Source organism: Pomacea canaliculata, linkage group LG1, assembly GCF_003073045.1.
Source record: "Pomacea canaliculata isolate SZHN2017 linkage group LG1, ASM307304v1, whole genome shotgun sequence".
In the NCBI taxonomy this organism is placed as follows: domain Eukaryota; kingdom Metazoa; phylum Mollusca; class Gastropoda; order Architaenioglossa; family Ampullariidae; genus Pomacea; species Pomacea canaliculata.
Genome location: NC_037590.1, coordinates 7,073,243 through 7,089,825, shown reverse-complemented (window position 1 = coordinate 7,089,825; position 16,583 = coordinate 7,073,243). Strand labels below are relative to the sequence as shown.

The following is a 16,583-nucleotide window of genomic DNA, read 5'->3' as shown; positions in this document are numbered from 1 at the left end:
CACTCTTAAAATACACAATAAAACAAGTTGTAGATGAAAATTTGCATGCGTATGGTGATGAGCTTTTGCTGGCAGGGACGAGAATAGACAACGCTCATTTAGTCCTTGTCAGTACGTTCTTGACTTTTGCAATTACATGTTCCCTGTTTGCACGCCTGCCTGTTTGTCACGCACACACACACGACATAAATTTCAGGAGTGTCGATCTTCTCCCCATTTAATGTGTGCAGGACTATCACATACATGCACTCATATATACGCACGCAATCGAAGACACACAAACAATCCGCACTCAAAGCATCAGATTCATGCTCACTCCAGCTTACTCGTGAAACCTCAAACGTGAATTAATAGGACTGAAGAAGAGAAACTAGATAGTAGTTCGTGAAAGCCTAATGATGACAATAATGTAAACGAAACATGTTAGTTCCTGCAAAAGTAGACGAATTTTATTCTACATCACAGGACGGTATGATAAATGGTTCACAGCTGATGAGAGTTTTAAAGATGAAAATAAAAGTCAAGACCTGAAGCTTGTGAACAAGGTTTCTGACTTTTCTTTATTCTCTCTCTCTCACACACACACATAATCACTCACACAAGATGGGAGACAAACCCTGCCAAAATATTTATTATTGTTTGGGAAATATCCTTGCACGGACAGCCAGGCACACCCCAGCAATCATTGCATGGAGCAATGTCTCCGGTCAGCAATCTTCATCAAATTCCACGCATGGATCTTGTCCTTCTTTCTCATTCGGTTACCCACGAGGCGTTTGTTGAGCATGAACTCACAGAAGTCTGGCTTGTGGTCCAGCACGTGCGTGAAGCCGTAGGTGGAGATACGCCGTACGTCGGCCACGATAGGAAGTATACCCGTGACGTGGGCATCTTCCACGGGGAGCATGGGCACATGGACGGAGGCATCCACCACCTTCTTGACGGCGTCCATGGAAGCCACGTAGGCAGTGCCAGACAAGTATGGAGGGTAGAGGCCCAGAGGGTACACATTGTTGGGGACGGCCCATTTACCTCCGCGGAACACTCGAGAGGAGAAGTAGACATGTCCGTACATAGCGTTGTCTTCGCCGTGAAGCAGAAAGGCCAGCAGCAGTGGGATGTTCACGAAGGTGTCGTCGTCGATTTTCAGGACGTATTGCACGTGCGGGCACGCTTCCACCATCCACCGAAGCCCAAACAGAACCTTCAGTGTCAGGTTGGCGTAGGTATCGGTGAAGTCCCCGATCATGACATCACCGTATTGTTGGCTCTCAGCGGTCAGTCGGCGACGGGCCTTCACCGTCGGCGGTTTGCCCAACAAAAAGACGAGGCCGACGGACTCGGGCACTTCTTTGTTTGGCCAGGCGTTTCCTTCGGCCACGGATCCGTACGTGGCCCTGATGGCCAGCCTTTCGAATTTGGCTCTGCATCTGTAACTGGACAGCACGAGAATCATCAGGAAGGGCTGCAATGGTGATCCCTTCTTGGCGGTAGAGCACACCTTCGAGGGACTGATCAAGACCTTAGGGCGAAAGTGATTGTAGTATGCTTGCCCGGATCTGGCAATCTGGAAGTAGGGATCGTTTAGGAATGACTGGACGGGAGGCACGAGACTGAAGCGGATCTGTGCCGCCGCGTTCAGAAGCTGCTTGTCTATCGGGAACTTTCGGGATTCTCTTTGGCCTCGGCGTAGGTTTGGGTGTCGACGGCTTTGGCGGTTTGGGCGGCTTTGGCGGCGTTGTGGTGTGGCTTTTCGGTGCTAGTGTCCTTGTCGTTTTTGTTTCTGGAAAATGGTGAAAGGCAGGGAAATTGTGGCCCGGGAACGTCCCCATAAAAGGCTGTTTCCTCAAGTTTAAGTAAAGGTTGACTGCAGCCAAGACCACCACCACAACCATCAGTATCGTGAGTACTAACAGCCGCGGTTTCAGGCAACATCTGGAACATCAATCAAGCCACATTCAAGAGAATTTGTTAAATGAAGGCTGTTTATGACATTTGATTATATGATTGTATTGTATTTTGCTTTTACTTTCAGGATAATCTGAAACATCAATCAAACTACTGAAAATTTCAAGGAATTCTTCAGAAATCGTATTATTCTATTGTATTTTTGGCTTCCATTATAAAGAATTTTCTGGTCGTTGCTTTTCGTCGTCGCTACCAGCATGAGAGAAGAAACAGCATATACAGTCTTTAATTCTTTTTTTTTTTCCTATACACCAAAAGCTGCTTTTCTTTCAACCTCTTGAACAGATATGACGCAGAAAAGAATAAAAAGTAAAATCAAAGTTCAAACACGGAATTATAAAATAATTACTGACAGAATAAGGAAACTAATATTGGTGTCTGAAGAGTGTAAAAAAGAAAGGAGAAAAATGAAAGTAATTTAATCTTCGTTTAGTCCCATTACAATTTACGGACAGTTTTACAGATATGATGGCGTTTTTGTTAGCATGTTTGCTTATTTATACATGTTCGTTTATCTGTCCACCCCGTCCTTCCTTTGTCTTTCATTAAAGGATTATAATCTCAAATAGAATTACATTTACAAAAGAATCAAACACAACAAATACAGAAAGAATAAAAATTGTAACCGAATTTCTTTCCTGTAAGATGTCCTTCTTATATCTTCAGATTTTGTGAACAAATTACTTTCATCGAAAATTCTGTGCTCTGTTTACTTTTTATTTAATTATTTACATAGAAGAGAAGACACCAAGAAGACTTTGCATCGAGAGTAAACGTCTGAGATTCCATGATCACAAACATCTACTGTACTTGAAGAAGACTGCTGTGATCGACAAAATGGGTGGACGAAAAAAAATTCACAGTCGTAAAGTAATATACTGAAACGAAAATCTAGTTTAGTTTCAATATTCACTCCCAAGCACTAACTCCTCTTCCCCACCCATCACTACCCTATGAATTTCAAATGTAGTTTGGAAGTTTTAGCCTGTCTTGATGTGATGTCAACACACTGCCATGCTCCCCTCGCATCTCCTTGTGAACTGGACACGATAAACCCTCGATGGCTTTATACTTTGCCTAGGTTCATCCCTCCCTCCTCACTCCTCCCTTAGTATACCAAGGCGCAGTGCACATGAAGCATCCTGTCAGTATAGTTCTTGGAATCTAGTGTTAGCGCCATCTACAGAAGCGTGAAAATATGTCCGACACAAAAGCATCCAGTAAACATGCAAAGATCACAGGGAGAGTTGCATGTAAAATTGAAAGTTCGCAGCACCCGCCAGCAGGCAGGTACAAAAGTCAGGCCACCGCTTACCTCCATCCAGCCTTGTGGTCATTTCGAAATTACTTCATGCACCGTCATCCTAACTCATGCATGCTGGGATGGATCAGGCACGAGGTTTCACACAAACAGACATCCACACTGGGAATCTCGTTCCGCGCCCTTCCACCTTTGTCATTGCAGCCAAGTGTCTGCATGCACTGACCGCACTACTTTCAAAACGAGGGTAGCTCCGAACCCGGATGTTAAGACTCGGGTAAACCTTGGTCCTGAGTCAGAGCCGAGGGAAAAGTTTCAAAAACAATTTTCTTTCAAACCTTAGTCCAAGTCCGTCTACTTAGCCGATGTAATGACTAAGTGATTTTTTTTTTTTTTTTTTTTTTTGTGAGTTGGCCATCTGCCAGGGTAAGGATTCTTCTGTCTTCGACACCAAAGGAAGGGAAAGGAAGATAAAATTTCTGCGTTCGTCCGCGAGGCGCAGGTGTAGACGAATGGCGCCCTGCTATCTAAGCTGGAACCGGTTCTGCAAACAGCATCAAAGCCTGGAAGAAAGGCAAACAGTTCGGGGCATCGCACCCAGGCAAAATCCCTTAAGACTATAAATAACTTTTCCTAGCTGCTCCCGAAAGTCCCCTGGTCTGGAAACCAAGCACCGTTTCCACTGTAGACTCCTGGGTAGGGTTCATTCAGGTCACGAGAAGGCCCGAGGTATGAGGCTAAAAGGAGTGGGGAAGGAAGAGAAGAAGGCTGTGTGTGTGTGTATAAAACTCAAAATTTTACAGAAAATTCTTGATGTTGATTACATCTTTAGCTTTTATCGTGAACTAAACTCTGCCATTGTTATCGTAGATGAGCAAAAACATAGGCATAACTCATAACCGCAAATTACACGCATAATCATCTCAAATTAGCATTACGAAACTTAAGCGAGAAAGAAAGAAATAATTTTTTTTTTGAAATAAATTATGTATCGAGACATTTAAAGCTAAACGTGTCCGAAAATTCAAAGAAAAATCGAAAGATGTTGCCATGATTCATTCCTCGCCGTTTTAAAAATACACTAATAAAATCACAAAATCAGTCAAAATTATAGCATATTTAGACTGACCACATATTTCTTCTCATCTCGATTTAAATCATGCCTAGTCTTTATTTAGCCTTTCAGCAGTAGTGATCTTAAATGGTGAATAATTGCTAGCTTTTAATCATTGCCAGCTCAGAAGGTTCTATTTCAGACAAGTCGAATTTTCACTCACGACCATCAAGAAGTTCACTGGACGGACTTGGGTTTAATTCACAAATCGTTTAGGAGACCTGCCACCGCAAAGTTCTTTACAGGACTGAGATCCTACCTGTGCATCTTTACCGTGTAGAAGAGGCTGGAAGTGAAAGGTTGTCTGTCTGTTTTGAAGTTTAGTCCAGCTTCGACTTTGTGGCCGCTGTGCGACTGCTACCTGATTGAAAGAACAAGATTTTTTTTCTTTCTCTTTTCTTTCTTTCCCGTCCACTCACACACTCTTTGTGTCTGTTTTTTGCGTGTCACCTGGTGGCGACCAGGGACCAGATGCACAGCACGTTAGTGCGAAACAATCAAGTGAAATAGTTGTATTTTAGCAGAAGTTTACTGCTTGGAGATCGCCACGCAGCTGCTGGCAAGTGCCTTTTTGTGCATCCACCCCTTCATCAGGTAGATTACAGAACATGCCGCTACTGTTGGCCTTAAGTTTCCTCTGATAGTATCATCATTCACCTGCAACAGATGAGCTGACAAGGTGCACAAAGGTTAGCCGCCACGAAGTGGCTGCATGACTGCCCGGCTTCTACGACGGTAGGTTTAAAAAAAAAATAATAATAATTTAAACTGTTGACTTTTTCTGTGGACTTGTAACTTGCGCGTGTTAAACATTAATATCTTACTAAAATTTCCCTTCATTTCATCCCCGAAACCTTAAACGAAGAGGTGATATTTAACAAAAGCAGGGGAACATGAACTTCTTTCACTTCTGTGATGACCTCGCCACCGCGCTTGTGCAGGTCATCCCTCAAAGTGTGTACTTGATTTCTGGAAAAAGCCAAAAATTGTAAGACATCACGTTGGAGCCTCCAGGACGCTTTTTAAGCCATTCCACACCAACAACAACAACAAAAAATCCTCGAAGGGCACCTTCAATATCCGTTTTATTTCTCGTGTCTATTTCCGTTCTTGAGGATGAAATACATGTATTCTCAGTTACATATAAAACTCAATACTCAAAAACAGAAGTCTATACAAGATTACCTCTCTATTCTCATCGTCGTCTCCTCCAGTTGTGACTGTAATTGCATTTCAATTTAAACATGTTCTAGAAGCGCTGTGTGAAACAACAAGAGCATTCTTATGTTATAACAAATATATCTTTCGTTCTTTTGGAATTCAGATGTGTCAGCCAGAGCCCCCTCCTCCCTCAAAAAAAAAAAAAACAAAAAAAAAAAAACCAAAAACAAAACAAACAAACAAAACAAAAAAAAAAATTAAAAAAAAAAAACTCCCAACTTTTCACAGCCAAGAGTCGTCAAGCAAGTCGTCCTCAAGCACAACACATAAGTTGCATTTTCAGGACCCAGGAACTTGTAAAGTCGACCCATGTGCTCTCAGCAAATAATTTACATGTAGGTGCTTGCCTTTAGAAGATTCATAATTTACAGATGCTTCACTAAGGATCTCTAGTCCAATGGCTACTTTTTCGGTCACACGTGTGAGAGTGAAATCGATGACATTGTCCTCCGTGTGACGTGGACTAAAGGAACAGTGAAGACGGAGTAGCTGTCGGGACTGAGGTTCATGATGTGCAAGGCCTGATGCTGCCTGGCATATGATGAAGAAGAATCCTGGTTTTCCACCATTATTAGGGATTTGCTGAATGTTGTGACCATACTGAATTGCGTTCTAAATCATGGTGATTTCGCATAATCTTAATCCTTCATTGTTTTTTTTTTTTCTATCTTATTCAAGATGGCCGCTCAATGGAGACAGTTACCTTAAATACAGAATTAGAGTCCAATACTTCCACAGTCATGGGTGATTCAGTGGTCTACTACTACTAACCTGACTAAAATTTAACAAAATTATTCTGTCACCCTCGTTAATAAAGATTTGTTCATTGTTGTATCTTCCTCTCTGAGGTTCATGTCCGTTTTTATCAGCTCCTCACCATCTTCACTTAACGCCCTTCTTCGCAGTTTTACAAACTAAATCTCGTTAATTTATGGACCGTTCAGCAAGTGTCCTATGGTTTGTTAATGTTAGAACAGTCAAGGAGATGCAGTTAATTACTCACGACACACAATACACCTGATGGTGAAACCTACGATCAATGTTTTCTCTCCTGTCCTCTATGTATAGACAACATTTCTCCTCGCGAAGCTGGTCAGGGAGGATGCTCCGTGAATCCAGTAAGGCATCAGGCATTAAAAATAAGTGTGTGTGTGTGAGAGAGACTTGACTGACTTTATTCAGTGTAAGCTATGGCCCATGATTAACATAAAAATATATTTACATAGATGTGTTAACTAGCACAGTTGCCATTCCAGTTCCAAATGTCAAGTGGTTGTAGTGCCTGTGCGATAGAGATAGAGTAGCTGTCAACAACACTTTGCATCACGAGACAAACTTCCTTTTGAAGAAGTATAGAGCTTCCTTTCGAATTATTTATTTTTTGAAAAAAGACAACAAAATGAAATAATAATAATAATTCTTGTTCACTTTACTTTCAATCATGAGCATTAAGGATAAAACAACAATGATAGATTCATTCATTCACTCACCATCTTGCAGAGAAAGGTAAACAAGAATCATAAACTGCATTCATACGTGAAAAATCCTTCGGGTAAAGGCCATGACAGAAAAAAAGCTTGAAGACAGTTCCAAATAATGATAAATAGGAAAGATCTACTTCCACACTGGCGATATTTATGGGACAAAAAATAACATCGACATTTAAATGAAAATGACTGGCAACCTGGAAATGTAAACAGAAATAACTGACCAGTTCATCGAACAGCGCACAAAAATGAATTGTTTGTTCATCGGATTGTCAGCAGTGACTGGCCAGTCTACTGAAATATTAATAAACATGACTGGCTGGTTAGTCGAAGGGTGAACAAAAATACTAGGCAACTTAATGAAAATATGAACTAAAGTGACTGGCCAGTTCAATGAAATATGATTTTTTAAATAATAAAAAAATAAACACCATCAACAACAAGCTCTAGAGCTTTGCCAACCGATGCCTACGCCATATTCTGGGAATAAGATGGCCTGAAAAGATCAACAGCTGCCTGTGGAAAAGATTCAACCAGAATGCCACAAGACATCACAAAGCACAACTGGAGCTGGATAGGACATACACTGCACAAACCAGCTGACACCATTGCCACGCAGGCACTTGACTGGAATCCTCAGGGGAAGAGGAGAGTTGGGAGACCAAAGCAGACTTGGAAAAGAACAGTAGAGAGCGAGGCAAAGGACGTGGGAACCACCTGGGCCCAACTGACGGGGTGCTGCCATATACCGGGTCCGCTGGAGGTGGTGTTGCTGCCTCGGGGAGTAACAATGAATAAACAAAACAAAAATAATGAAAATGTCATGTCCTCGCACACACTCGCGAACCTGCCGAATGTCACCACACGCGATATCACTGTGGTTATTAAACTTGACTTCAGTCCTGCAATCTCTGCAGTCTTTCTGCTTCCGTCTCCATCCTTCCTCCTCCACACCCCAAACTCCCCATCTTTCTGTTCAGCTGACAGCGAGGCTACTTCTGCTGCCGGATTCGCTGCTGCTGTTGCTGCTGTTGCTGCTGTGCCGCTGTCGTTGCACTGCTCTGGGATGAAGGAACGAGGTCATAGGTGACAGACGGGGCTTCAGGGTCGCACACGGGTTGGTGGGCGTGGTCTCGTCGTCGGGTGCAGTGGGGAGGACACGGTTGACAGCACAGAGACTTCAGCGCGCGTTTCAGGGATGTTCTCTTGACAGCTGTGTACAAAGTCAAGATGTACACTGAACATGACCATACATAACTGTAAATAAATTCCAAACTATGGGGGCACCCAAAAGAAGTCAGCATAATCTGCGAAAGTTAAAAGACATTCCCAATGTTGGTCGTAAGATTTAGCCCAAAGTGAGATGGCGGGTGGAGAGGTGAATTAATTGTTCCCTTGAAAGTTATTATCATTAAAAAAAAATAATTCTTACATGCCGTCTGCTGTGGTTGATTCAGGTGAATGCCATGTCCCCGTTTCGTCCACCAGCACATCCAAGATGAGGCCGACAACCGGAAGAATGTATGCAGCTATTGATAGCCCGAAGTTCAGTCTGCCTACAGGTGTGAACAATGAACATGCACATGCACAGTATGAGGAACATGCACATTCATAGTGTGGACAGTGAATAATGATAATGAAATTCATATAGCGCCTTTCTCCAACATCAGCCGGACTCAAAGCGCATGACAATGATAAGAGTGCACTTGTATAGAGCTGCCCTGTCAGAGGAGTCTTACAGAAGGAAGTCAAAATCAAACTGTGACAAGCACGAGGTCATTAAGTGACCTATGCAGAGTTTACTACAGCAGTGATTGTGTCCTGGAGAGCAGTCACGGTAAACATCCGGATACAGGGCGAGTCGCTTAACGCATCATTATGCACTGCGGGAATTTCCGATGTGAGATTATAGATAATCATATCTAAACGTTTGACAAGCTAGTAGGTCTTTCCACACAATAACCCGTGGTGCCAGGATCAGCACTCCCCTACCCATCCACCCAGTAACACACAGTTGACAGTTTTAGCATGCTCTTTGCTGTAAGGCGAAGACGAGGATAAGATATTCGACACCCAAAAACAAATAGTTTAATTGTCCTTAAAAGCGGATTTTGATTTTATTTGCCAACCTTGTATATTCGAGGTGTCTTATGCTCTCTTTCATCTCTCCCATCCTCACTTTGCATAGTCTTGATGTCACGTTTTGCAAGTAAAACTGGAACAGAGAGCAGAAAGTAAAGCTTTAAAAAAAATGTACAAGCACAAATGATTGCGAGCACAGAGCCAGTCCATGAAATGATGACAATGAGGACGATGATGTATGGCGGTGATACCTCGGGACTGCTACCTTCCTTTATTTCTCATATTTCTTCTTTGTTTGCTTACGAACATCAGGGTGAATATGTTGGTCAATGTTTGTCTCACTTCTCTCTCCATCCCGCTATTTCATTCATTTCTGGACAGAAGCGAAGAAGACTTACGTTCACAAACAGTCAGACAGGTAGAGAACTTCTCTCTGACATGACTGATATTTTGCGTGCACCAGACAGACACCTCGGTACACAAGCGACAGCCGTGGAAAGGTTCACTTTGACTACAAAACTCTCCAACTTCACACTGCCGCCCGTAGCAGTTGCTGAATGTCGGAGTCTCATCCTGCGCCACGCAGTGCTGCAGTGCCGTCAGCACCAGGAGCACCACCACCAGGTGCGAGGGCTTCGTATCTATCAGTGACACCTGTATGCATGCAACCAGGCGTGAGTGTGAATACCCATAGCTACACTACACTATGATTGCTACAGCTATCAACCCACAACTATTTCCAGTAAATCAGACATAATCTGAAACAAAACGAGTGTGGTTACAGCGCTGGACTACCTTTCTATATATATACCCGTGGGTTACAGCAAGTCACAAAGAAGAGGCTTTCATGCTCATTCATGTGTAAACTGACCGAAAAGCACAAGAAGAAAAGAAACTTTCATGCTCATTCATGTATGCAGAGACAATCATGTTAAAAAGGATTTTGAGTCAAATTTACAAACAAATTTCCTAATAAATCACTGACCTCCATCTTCTAAAGCTGGAAGAAATCGTGTGATTGAACCTCCGCCACGTAGTGCTCAGTCGGTGTGAGTGGTCCGCCTGCTGCTGGTCCACCTAGTGCCATAGTGATTATATAGTTGTTTACCTGTTTGCTTGAGAAATTATCGTCATCAAGGACTGCGTAGGTGTGTCATCGGTGTAATTTCGGAATTTTCCGTTTTTTCCTCAATGACGAGACCTCGATCCACGATAATCTTTATTTAGAACTGACTAAATTCTCGTCTCTAGGTTCTTTAACCTTATAATCGCCAGGTAATTGTTTTGAAAGTTTAGTGAGAAAATTCCTATCGTGACTAGAATTACAGGCGATCAAGAAAGAATAACTTCAAATGGTCAAATTGTCATAATTACAATTAGCTTGATAACTTGATAAGGTTTTAGTCAGCTGTATAGTCGTTCTTCTCTCACTCTTATTTGCTTTCTGAAATCAAATGTGTCCGCAGTGTGGTTGGAGGAGTAGATATGGAGGAAAATACATTGATAGGCAAGAAATAAAACGGAGAGGAAGATGGAGGCACAAACACTAGTCAATCGTTCAGTGAGTGGTGAGTCAAATGATGTCACCAGTTACTGGAGCTCCTGGAAAGTTCTCTCTCTCTCACACACACACTTTTTTTTTTTAGCTTACTAATTTCGGGATTTCTTGTGCTGAATCAACGTTCATGCCGATAACCTCTCGTTCTTATTATTTATATTTTTAAAAACATCAAGCCGAACAGAACATGAGGCTTGCAGCTGATGCTGCTGATAACGGCTTATGAACATGCGGTGAGCAGTTCTTACACAGGCATGCATATGATGCCCGCACAGACAAACAAACACGCTCGCAAGGAGGGTTGAATAGAAAGGCTTAAGCTCGAGTTGATTCATTCATCTCCAGGTGAAGGCTTGAGCTCTTACATAATGCCGGGTACACGTTTAGGAACACCTCATCCACCCAGCACCAGTTCTGCAAACTGTACATGAGACTCGCATACTGTTGACGGGGTGGGGCTGGAGGATGTTTAGGTGGGTAAGCGCCGTCAGGTGTTCTCATGCACACCTGGAAACTGTATGACGATGTTTACCTTCAGACGACTAGCATCTATATTGGGGTGTTTCCATATATTTCTAGGAAAATATTTCAGGTCTCAATAAACGGATGAGTCACTATGTATGACTGGCTGTTTTGTTATAGAACCGTCACGTACACATTTGTGAGACATGATCATATATTAGTATGTGAGGTTACAAAGAAACATTCTTAGAATAGCGTGCAGTCCTTGAAACTGGTAACTAACCATTTTTAATGAAGCTCCAAAAGAAGGAATCGCTGATGCATTTATGTATGTGATATACGTGCCAGACTTGTAATTCAATAAATACTATTGAAAACCCTACCTTAGAAATACCACGATCTTTGAAATAGAGTAAGGAGATATCTTCAGCCGCCTTCACAATGTTCAACTAAAGTGCAATAAAAACGTAGCCATCAACAAATGCGTCATATGTCATATGTGTGTGTGTTTTTTTGTTTTGTTTTTTTTTGTTTTGTTGTCTTTTTTTGCCTTATTGATGTTATCTTTCTTATGAATGTTTTTGCAAAAGTGCGGACAAGTCAGGCCTCCCAACATTGTCTTTGATGGAGAGAGTGAGATACATCAGATTGTTATTGATGGAGAGAAGAAATTCGTGAAATTGTCGGACATTGTTTGATGGCGATGCAGTTGTGTCAGACAGTCGAAAATGAGGAGTTGAGACATAGATGTCTCAAATTGTCGAAGAAGCAAAGTATAAACACTTCATTCATCCATTTCTCTGTCGCTCATCCATTCAACACATTACATTATTTATTTTAATTCAGTATTTTATTACATTTTTTAGTCCACAAAGTCAGCACTCAGATAGATGACCAGAGACCAAACATGCAGCATGTTACAAAAGCAACCATTGTCACATGTATTTACACAGATTATTCAGATACATTTCATGTACTTTTGCCCAAACTCTGCTCACACAACGTTCACCTAAGCCCGGCCAAGCACATTGATAAACTTCAAATATATACAATTGTATACAAATGTTTACACAAAGCATTCTTACGTGTAGACATCCTCTGCATCCTCTAAAGCATATAAACATGTCTTTCAAGTGTTAACAACATAATTATACACATTATCTCATACTGGCTCTTCTTGGTATTTTCCGTGATCTAGCCTTATTTTCTAGCAAGGCGTACAACTCAAACAAATAAACAAACAACCTTCTGTAGACAGCTAGGTATTGTGTTTTAAGTGTTCACATCAAATCGTTCTACATGTGACATGTTCACATTAAGTTACATAGTTCTTCCCTGATACAATTTAAACATTCTATAAAGTCTACACGGGGTTATTTGTAAACATTTATATAATGTTTAAATGATATCTGGGTTGACATCCAAGCGACCAACTTCTTGTCTCGCCAACATACAACTTAGTCTGACCGTATAATGTGGACATACGATATCGGCGCGTGATCAGATGAGCTGTTTTATATAATAAATATCAGTCCAAATGCAGGTGAGTGAAGAACACAAAAGCACACAATGTGCACACAGACAGATCCAAGTTTGTGGAGGGAACAAAAGTTACTGGAGGTTTTCTCCAAGCATACCCACACACCAAGCTGTGTAAACCCTAGTCAACTCCCATCTTCATGACAATAAAGGGAGTATTTTTAGTGAACGTGTCCGAGACATTGCATGTGTGCCCTATTTAAAGAAATAAATGGAGGACACCAGATCATTAGTAAATGTTGAGAAATTTACTTTTTTTTTGAGAGTTCATACAGAGAAATGTAGAAGAGATGAGTCTGTGTTGAAATCCCTGGCGTCCTGAGGCTGATGGGCCGTTCCGCCACCAGGGATGACCATGTTGGAGCTTCTGTCGTCGTCGTCGATGGTTTCTCTGATGGCCGTCTCAGCGAGGCCGTATGGTTGGCCGCGAGAGTTCAGGTGGATGTCTGGCTGTCTGTGACAACAACATCGTGTCATGCTGCACAGATGTTTGCTGAACAGCAATACCACAGACTTCCTGGCAGGCGCTGGTGAAGACAGAAAGACTTATAAACGGTTTTCCCCAGAAAAATAACGAGCAGTTGTCGTCAAGGTTACAAATGTTCGTGTCGTACTTTTTCCAACCAGCACATTGATGATGATATGACGTCACGATATAATGTCGTAATTGATGATGGATGACAGAAAAGGCATCGTCAGATAGAAAAGACGAGGTTCAATATTTCATCTGCTGGTCTGCTTGTTCGTCGTCGTCGTCGTCGTCTTTGTCGTCAACATGCTCCCACATTCACGTGTCTGACAAGATTATGACCCACGCACACTGTCCGACTCTCTTCAGCTCTGTGTGTATGTAAGCAGCGCCATCTTTATGAGTTTTGCTTGAAGGAGAACCACTCACGTGCGATAGCTGTCATCTGAGGATGCTGCAGCTGGCGGTAAGGTTTTCTTCCAGTCACACATGCCAAGACAACAGCAAACAGTGCAATAAGTGCCATCAGCCCTGTGCACCCAACCGCAATCTTGAGGATAGTGTTATCTTCTGAAAAAGAATGATTTTGATTCTCTAACCATCCGCATTTGAGATTTCCGTTTTACATTTAATTTTCTTGTGTCGGAATTCTTTTCCGAGGAAGTAGAAACTAAATTTGTGTTCTCATATGTACCATAAATATTCAGATCGAGCCTCACTCACCCACACATACACCAGCAGCCTTGCATGTTCACACATCTTTGAGACACATCCTCAAAATCACTCACCTGTCGGTTCGTTCAGTCTGGCCTCCAGCTCGGATGTTTTGTTCAGTAATCCGGAAAACGTTTTTTCAAGAAGAAGCACTGCAAGAAAGTAAAAATGGAGACTTTCCTTGAAGTCAAAGTTTTCAATGTTTGAAGAGCGAATGAATACACGCTAGAACATGAAATAATTAAATAATAAATAATTAAATAATAATGAAATAATTAACTAATTTTAATTAACTGTCATCGACCAGCACTTCACTTCCAAGGAAGTAGAGGGACACTGTGCAGGGTAGTGGTTGCTGCGTCTTCGAGAAAGGTGCAATGTTCATTTCTTTTCGTATTTTGGATTTTTGTTTTGCGTGTAGAATTTTTCATGTATGATACAGATAACTATTACTAATTTGCTTTTTGCTGTTGTTGTTGTAACTACCAACAATCATCATGATCGACTTACGTTTGCACGTCTGTAGACACGGGAAAAAATGCTCCTCGACATATTTGGTGTTGTTGCACCAGACTGCGATGTGCGTACATGGACGACAACTTAGGAAAGGTTCGTTCAACCCACAATACTCCCCCACCTCGCAGTGCCGACCGTAGCAGTTGTCCCAGCTGGGGCTGCGGGACTTCCCCCCACGTGCAGGTGCCGCTGTTACCCCAGTGTTGAACGATAACAACATCACATACACTGCCAGGTGTATATGGTGACACACCAGGTGTGTCCTGCAGCTCGAGGGTAAGATCTGCAAAGTATGGACCCGCCAGTGAATGATATTTCTAGGTAGTTAGGTACCTCCAGACACATCACAAAGAAAAAAGGGGAACAAAGAAAAGGAAAACAACTAAACTAACGCCAACATAATTGTCAAAAGTGATTTAAAAGGATGCTAAAAGCGACTGGTCATCTCAATCTTCTGAAGAGGGGCATCAAGAACGTTTAAAAAAGAGGAACAGCGATAGAAGACAGAGGAACAGGAAGAAGCTTTGAGTGAGCGAAGAAGACAATCATTCTTACCATTGTGGACCACGACTGAAGGTAGACGTTGGTGTGAAGCTGAAGCAGTGTTGAGCAGAGGATTTTATCGTCGAACCACAGCAGACGATCGTCACCGGCCTCAAGACATGCAAGCCGACTGTGGCTCTGCTTTATAAAGCCACATGATCAACATCGGGGATTCCCACCCGTGTGCATGTACTTTCATGTCGAGCAGCCAGGGCCACCCGAGTAATCAATTTTTCTCGCTTTGTTACAAAGGTTTGAAGCAAGAAGACACGTGATTATTGCCTCTACTGAATGTAATCGCGAATGTTCTTTGTCATCTACCATCATTACCATGTCCCAGCCACCTGACTTTCCTTCACTGCCTCATAGCTGTCGTTCTCTCATTTCCTCCCCACATCTTCATTCACGATGCCATCCCTTGAAATGACAGAAATCTCAAACTTGGAGAAGTAAGTGTTAGGTACTCTGTTGTAGTAACGGATAATGTCCATGACAGGTTATCACAGAATACAGAAGTAGTTGTGAATGTATTTATACAGTTTTGTATACACATTATTCATCTCTCTTACCTATTCGTTCGCTCGCTGTTTGGGTCTACCAGTTCTAAAGTCACAGGGCCCAGGCCCACGAGACATTTATAGTAACACCTCACTGTGTCAACAGTAAACCGGATTCTAACGGTCGATGTCATACTTTCTAGAAGCTTCTGTTACTCCCACCTCTTCTTCTTAGTCCTGTTTGCCCCCCAGGGGAGAGTGGGGCCGCAACCACGTCATCGGATCAGGTTATGAGTGTCCTTCTTCAGTTGGGTCGATGTCATCCCGGCTGCCTCCGCCTCCACCTTGCTGTGGACCGATCTCCTCCACGTCTGTCTGGGTCTCCTACCCCCACCGCTTCTCTTTTAAAGTGAAACAAGAGGAGTGACAGAACGAGAGAACAATAAAACCCGATTCTCTTTCGCCGCTCACACTTGTCAGTGATCTTTTTTTTATTTACATAAATATAAAAATTTATCATGCCATTGCTGTCATCTTCATTCACCCAATAAAGTTCATTTATTTTGAGTCACTTTTTTCAAACCTTTATTAAAAGCATTTTCATACACCTCGTTCCCTCGAAAAAAATATATCATCTGGATGCGCGCATGCATGCCTCCCTTTATGCTCTCTGTCTCTCTTTTTTGAAATCTCTTTCCATCCAGCCACCATACACGTGCACGCACGCCCGCGCGCGCACACACACACAATCTCACAACCCAGTCACTAGTCTTGTTCATGTTCTCTCCCTTTGTCAGACGCGTACAGAGAATTAATTATCTTTCGTCACAACCAGTCTTAATTGCCACGTCCATGTGTTTAGAGACCAGCTCTAATGTACACAAAATGAAAGCTCGCCAGTTTTATAAATACATTTGTAAATAAATGTAGTTCTTCTGTACTGCTGAAACAGTTTGTCCGGATATGAATTTTAATACTAGCCTAAAATGAATGAAAAGTTAATAAAACAGATGTAAATAAGGAAAACGAATTTCATTCAAACAAGCGAGAAAACTGGCCAGATAAGAATGTAGGTAACGGCTCTGTCAGAAATTTAGATTAAGCAAACAAAAAATGTAAGGATTGGTTTTAAACACGTTCACGGTTTTCGAA

At 42.2% G+C, this 16,583-nt stretch overlaps 3 protein-coding genes and 1 long non-coding RNA gene across 4 annotated transcripts; all 4 read right to left on the bottom strand.

Moving 5' to 3' along the window:
- Positions 1-430: 430 nt before the first annotated feature.
- On the bottom strand, positions 431-6,306 carry LOC112553653 (UDP-GalNAc:beta-1,3-N-acetylgalactosaminyltransferase 1-like). The gene is made up of 3 exons (XM_025221012.1): positions 6,268-6,306; positions 5,934-6,176; positions 431-1,759 (listed from the first exon to the last, which is right to left on the bottom strand). The coding sequence occupies exons 1-3, from the start codon at positions 6,304-6,306 to the stop codon at positions 683-685; spliced, it is 1,359 nt and encodes a 452-aa protein (XP_025076797.1). The 3' UTR covers positions 431-682.
- A 617-nt stretch (positions 6,307-6,923) lies between these two features.
- Positions 6,924-8,735, bottom strand: LOC112574711. The gene is made up of 2 exons (XR_003101483.1): positions 8,484-8,735; positions 6,924-8,264 (listed from the first exon to the last, which is right to left on the bottom strand). It is a non-coding gene; the product is annotated as an uncharacterized LOC112574711 (long non-coding RNA).
- Positions 8,736-8,893: 158 nt separating this feature from the next.
- Positions 8,894-10,275, bottom strand: LOC112574700. Its single transcript, XM_025255932.1, has 3 exons — positions 10,119-10,275; positions 9,532-9,787; positions 8,894-9,266 (listed from the first exon to the last, which is right to left on the bottom strand). Exons 1-3 carry the CDS (start codon positions 10,122-10,124, stop codon positions 9,169-9,171), a joined length of 360 nt encoding a protein of 119 aa, XP_025111717.1. The 5' UTR covers positions 10,125-10,275; the 3' UTR covers positions 8,894-9,168.
- Positions 10,276-11,984: 1,709 nt separating this feature from the next.
- On the bottom strand, positions 11,985-15,817 carry LOC112571798. The gene is made up of 5 exons (XM_025251095.1): positions 14,947-15,817; positions 14,386-14,674; positions 13,950-14,027; positions 13,591-13,731; positions 11,985-13,219 (listed from the first exon to the last, which is right to left on the bottom strand). Exons 1-5 carry the CDS (start codon positions 14,947-14,949, stop codon positions 12,960-12,962), a joined length of 771 nt encoding a protein of 256 aa, XP_025106880.1. The 5' UTR covers positions 14,950-15,817; the 3' UTR covers positions 11,985-12,959.
- Between the last annotated feature and the right edge of the window lie 766 nt (positions 15,818-16,583).

Bases quoted from the DNA above. Each gene is read 5' to 3' on its own strand.
- LOC112553653 (XM_025221012.1), bottom strand. From the start codon at position 6,306: ATGACTGTGGAAGTATTGGACTCTAATTCTGTATTTAAG. The intron at 6,177-6,267 runs GTAACTGTCTCC...ACCATGATTTAG, and splicing joins ACTCTAATTCTGTATTTAAG to AACGCAATTCAGTATGGTCA. The intron at 1,760-5,933 runs GTAAATTATGAA...CAAGGACACTAG, and splicing joins AGATCCTTAGTGAAGCATCT to CACCGAAAAGCCACACCACA.
- LOC112574700 (XM_025255932.1), bottom strand. The intron at 9,267-9,531 runs GTAAGTCTTCTT...TCTCTGTTCCAG, and splicing joins CTGTCTGACTGTTTGTGAAC to TTTTACTTGCAAAACGTGAC.
- LOC112571798 (XM_025251095.1), bottom strand. The intron at 14,028-14,385 runs GTAAGTCGATCA...ACTTTCTTGCAG, and splicing joins GTGTCTACAGACGTGCAAAC to TGCTTCTTCTTGAAAAAACG. The intron at 13,220-13,590 runs GTGAGTGGTTCT...TGTCTTCACCAG, and splicing joins TCAGATGACAGCTATCGCAC to CGCCTGCCAGGAAGTCTGTG.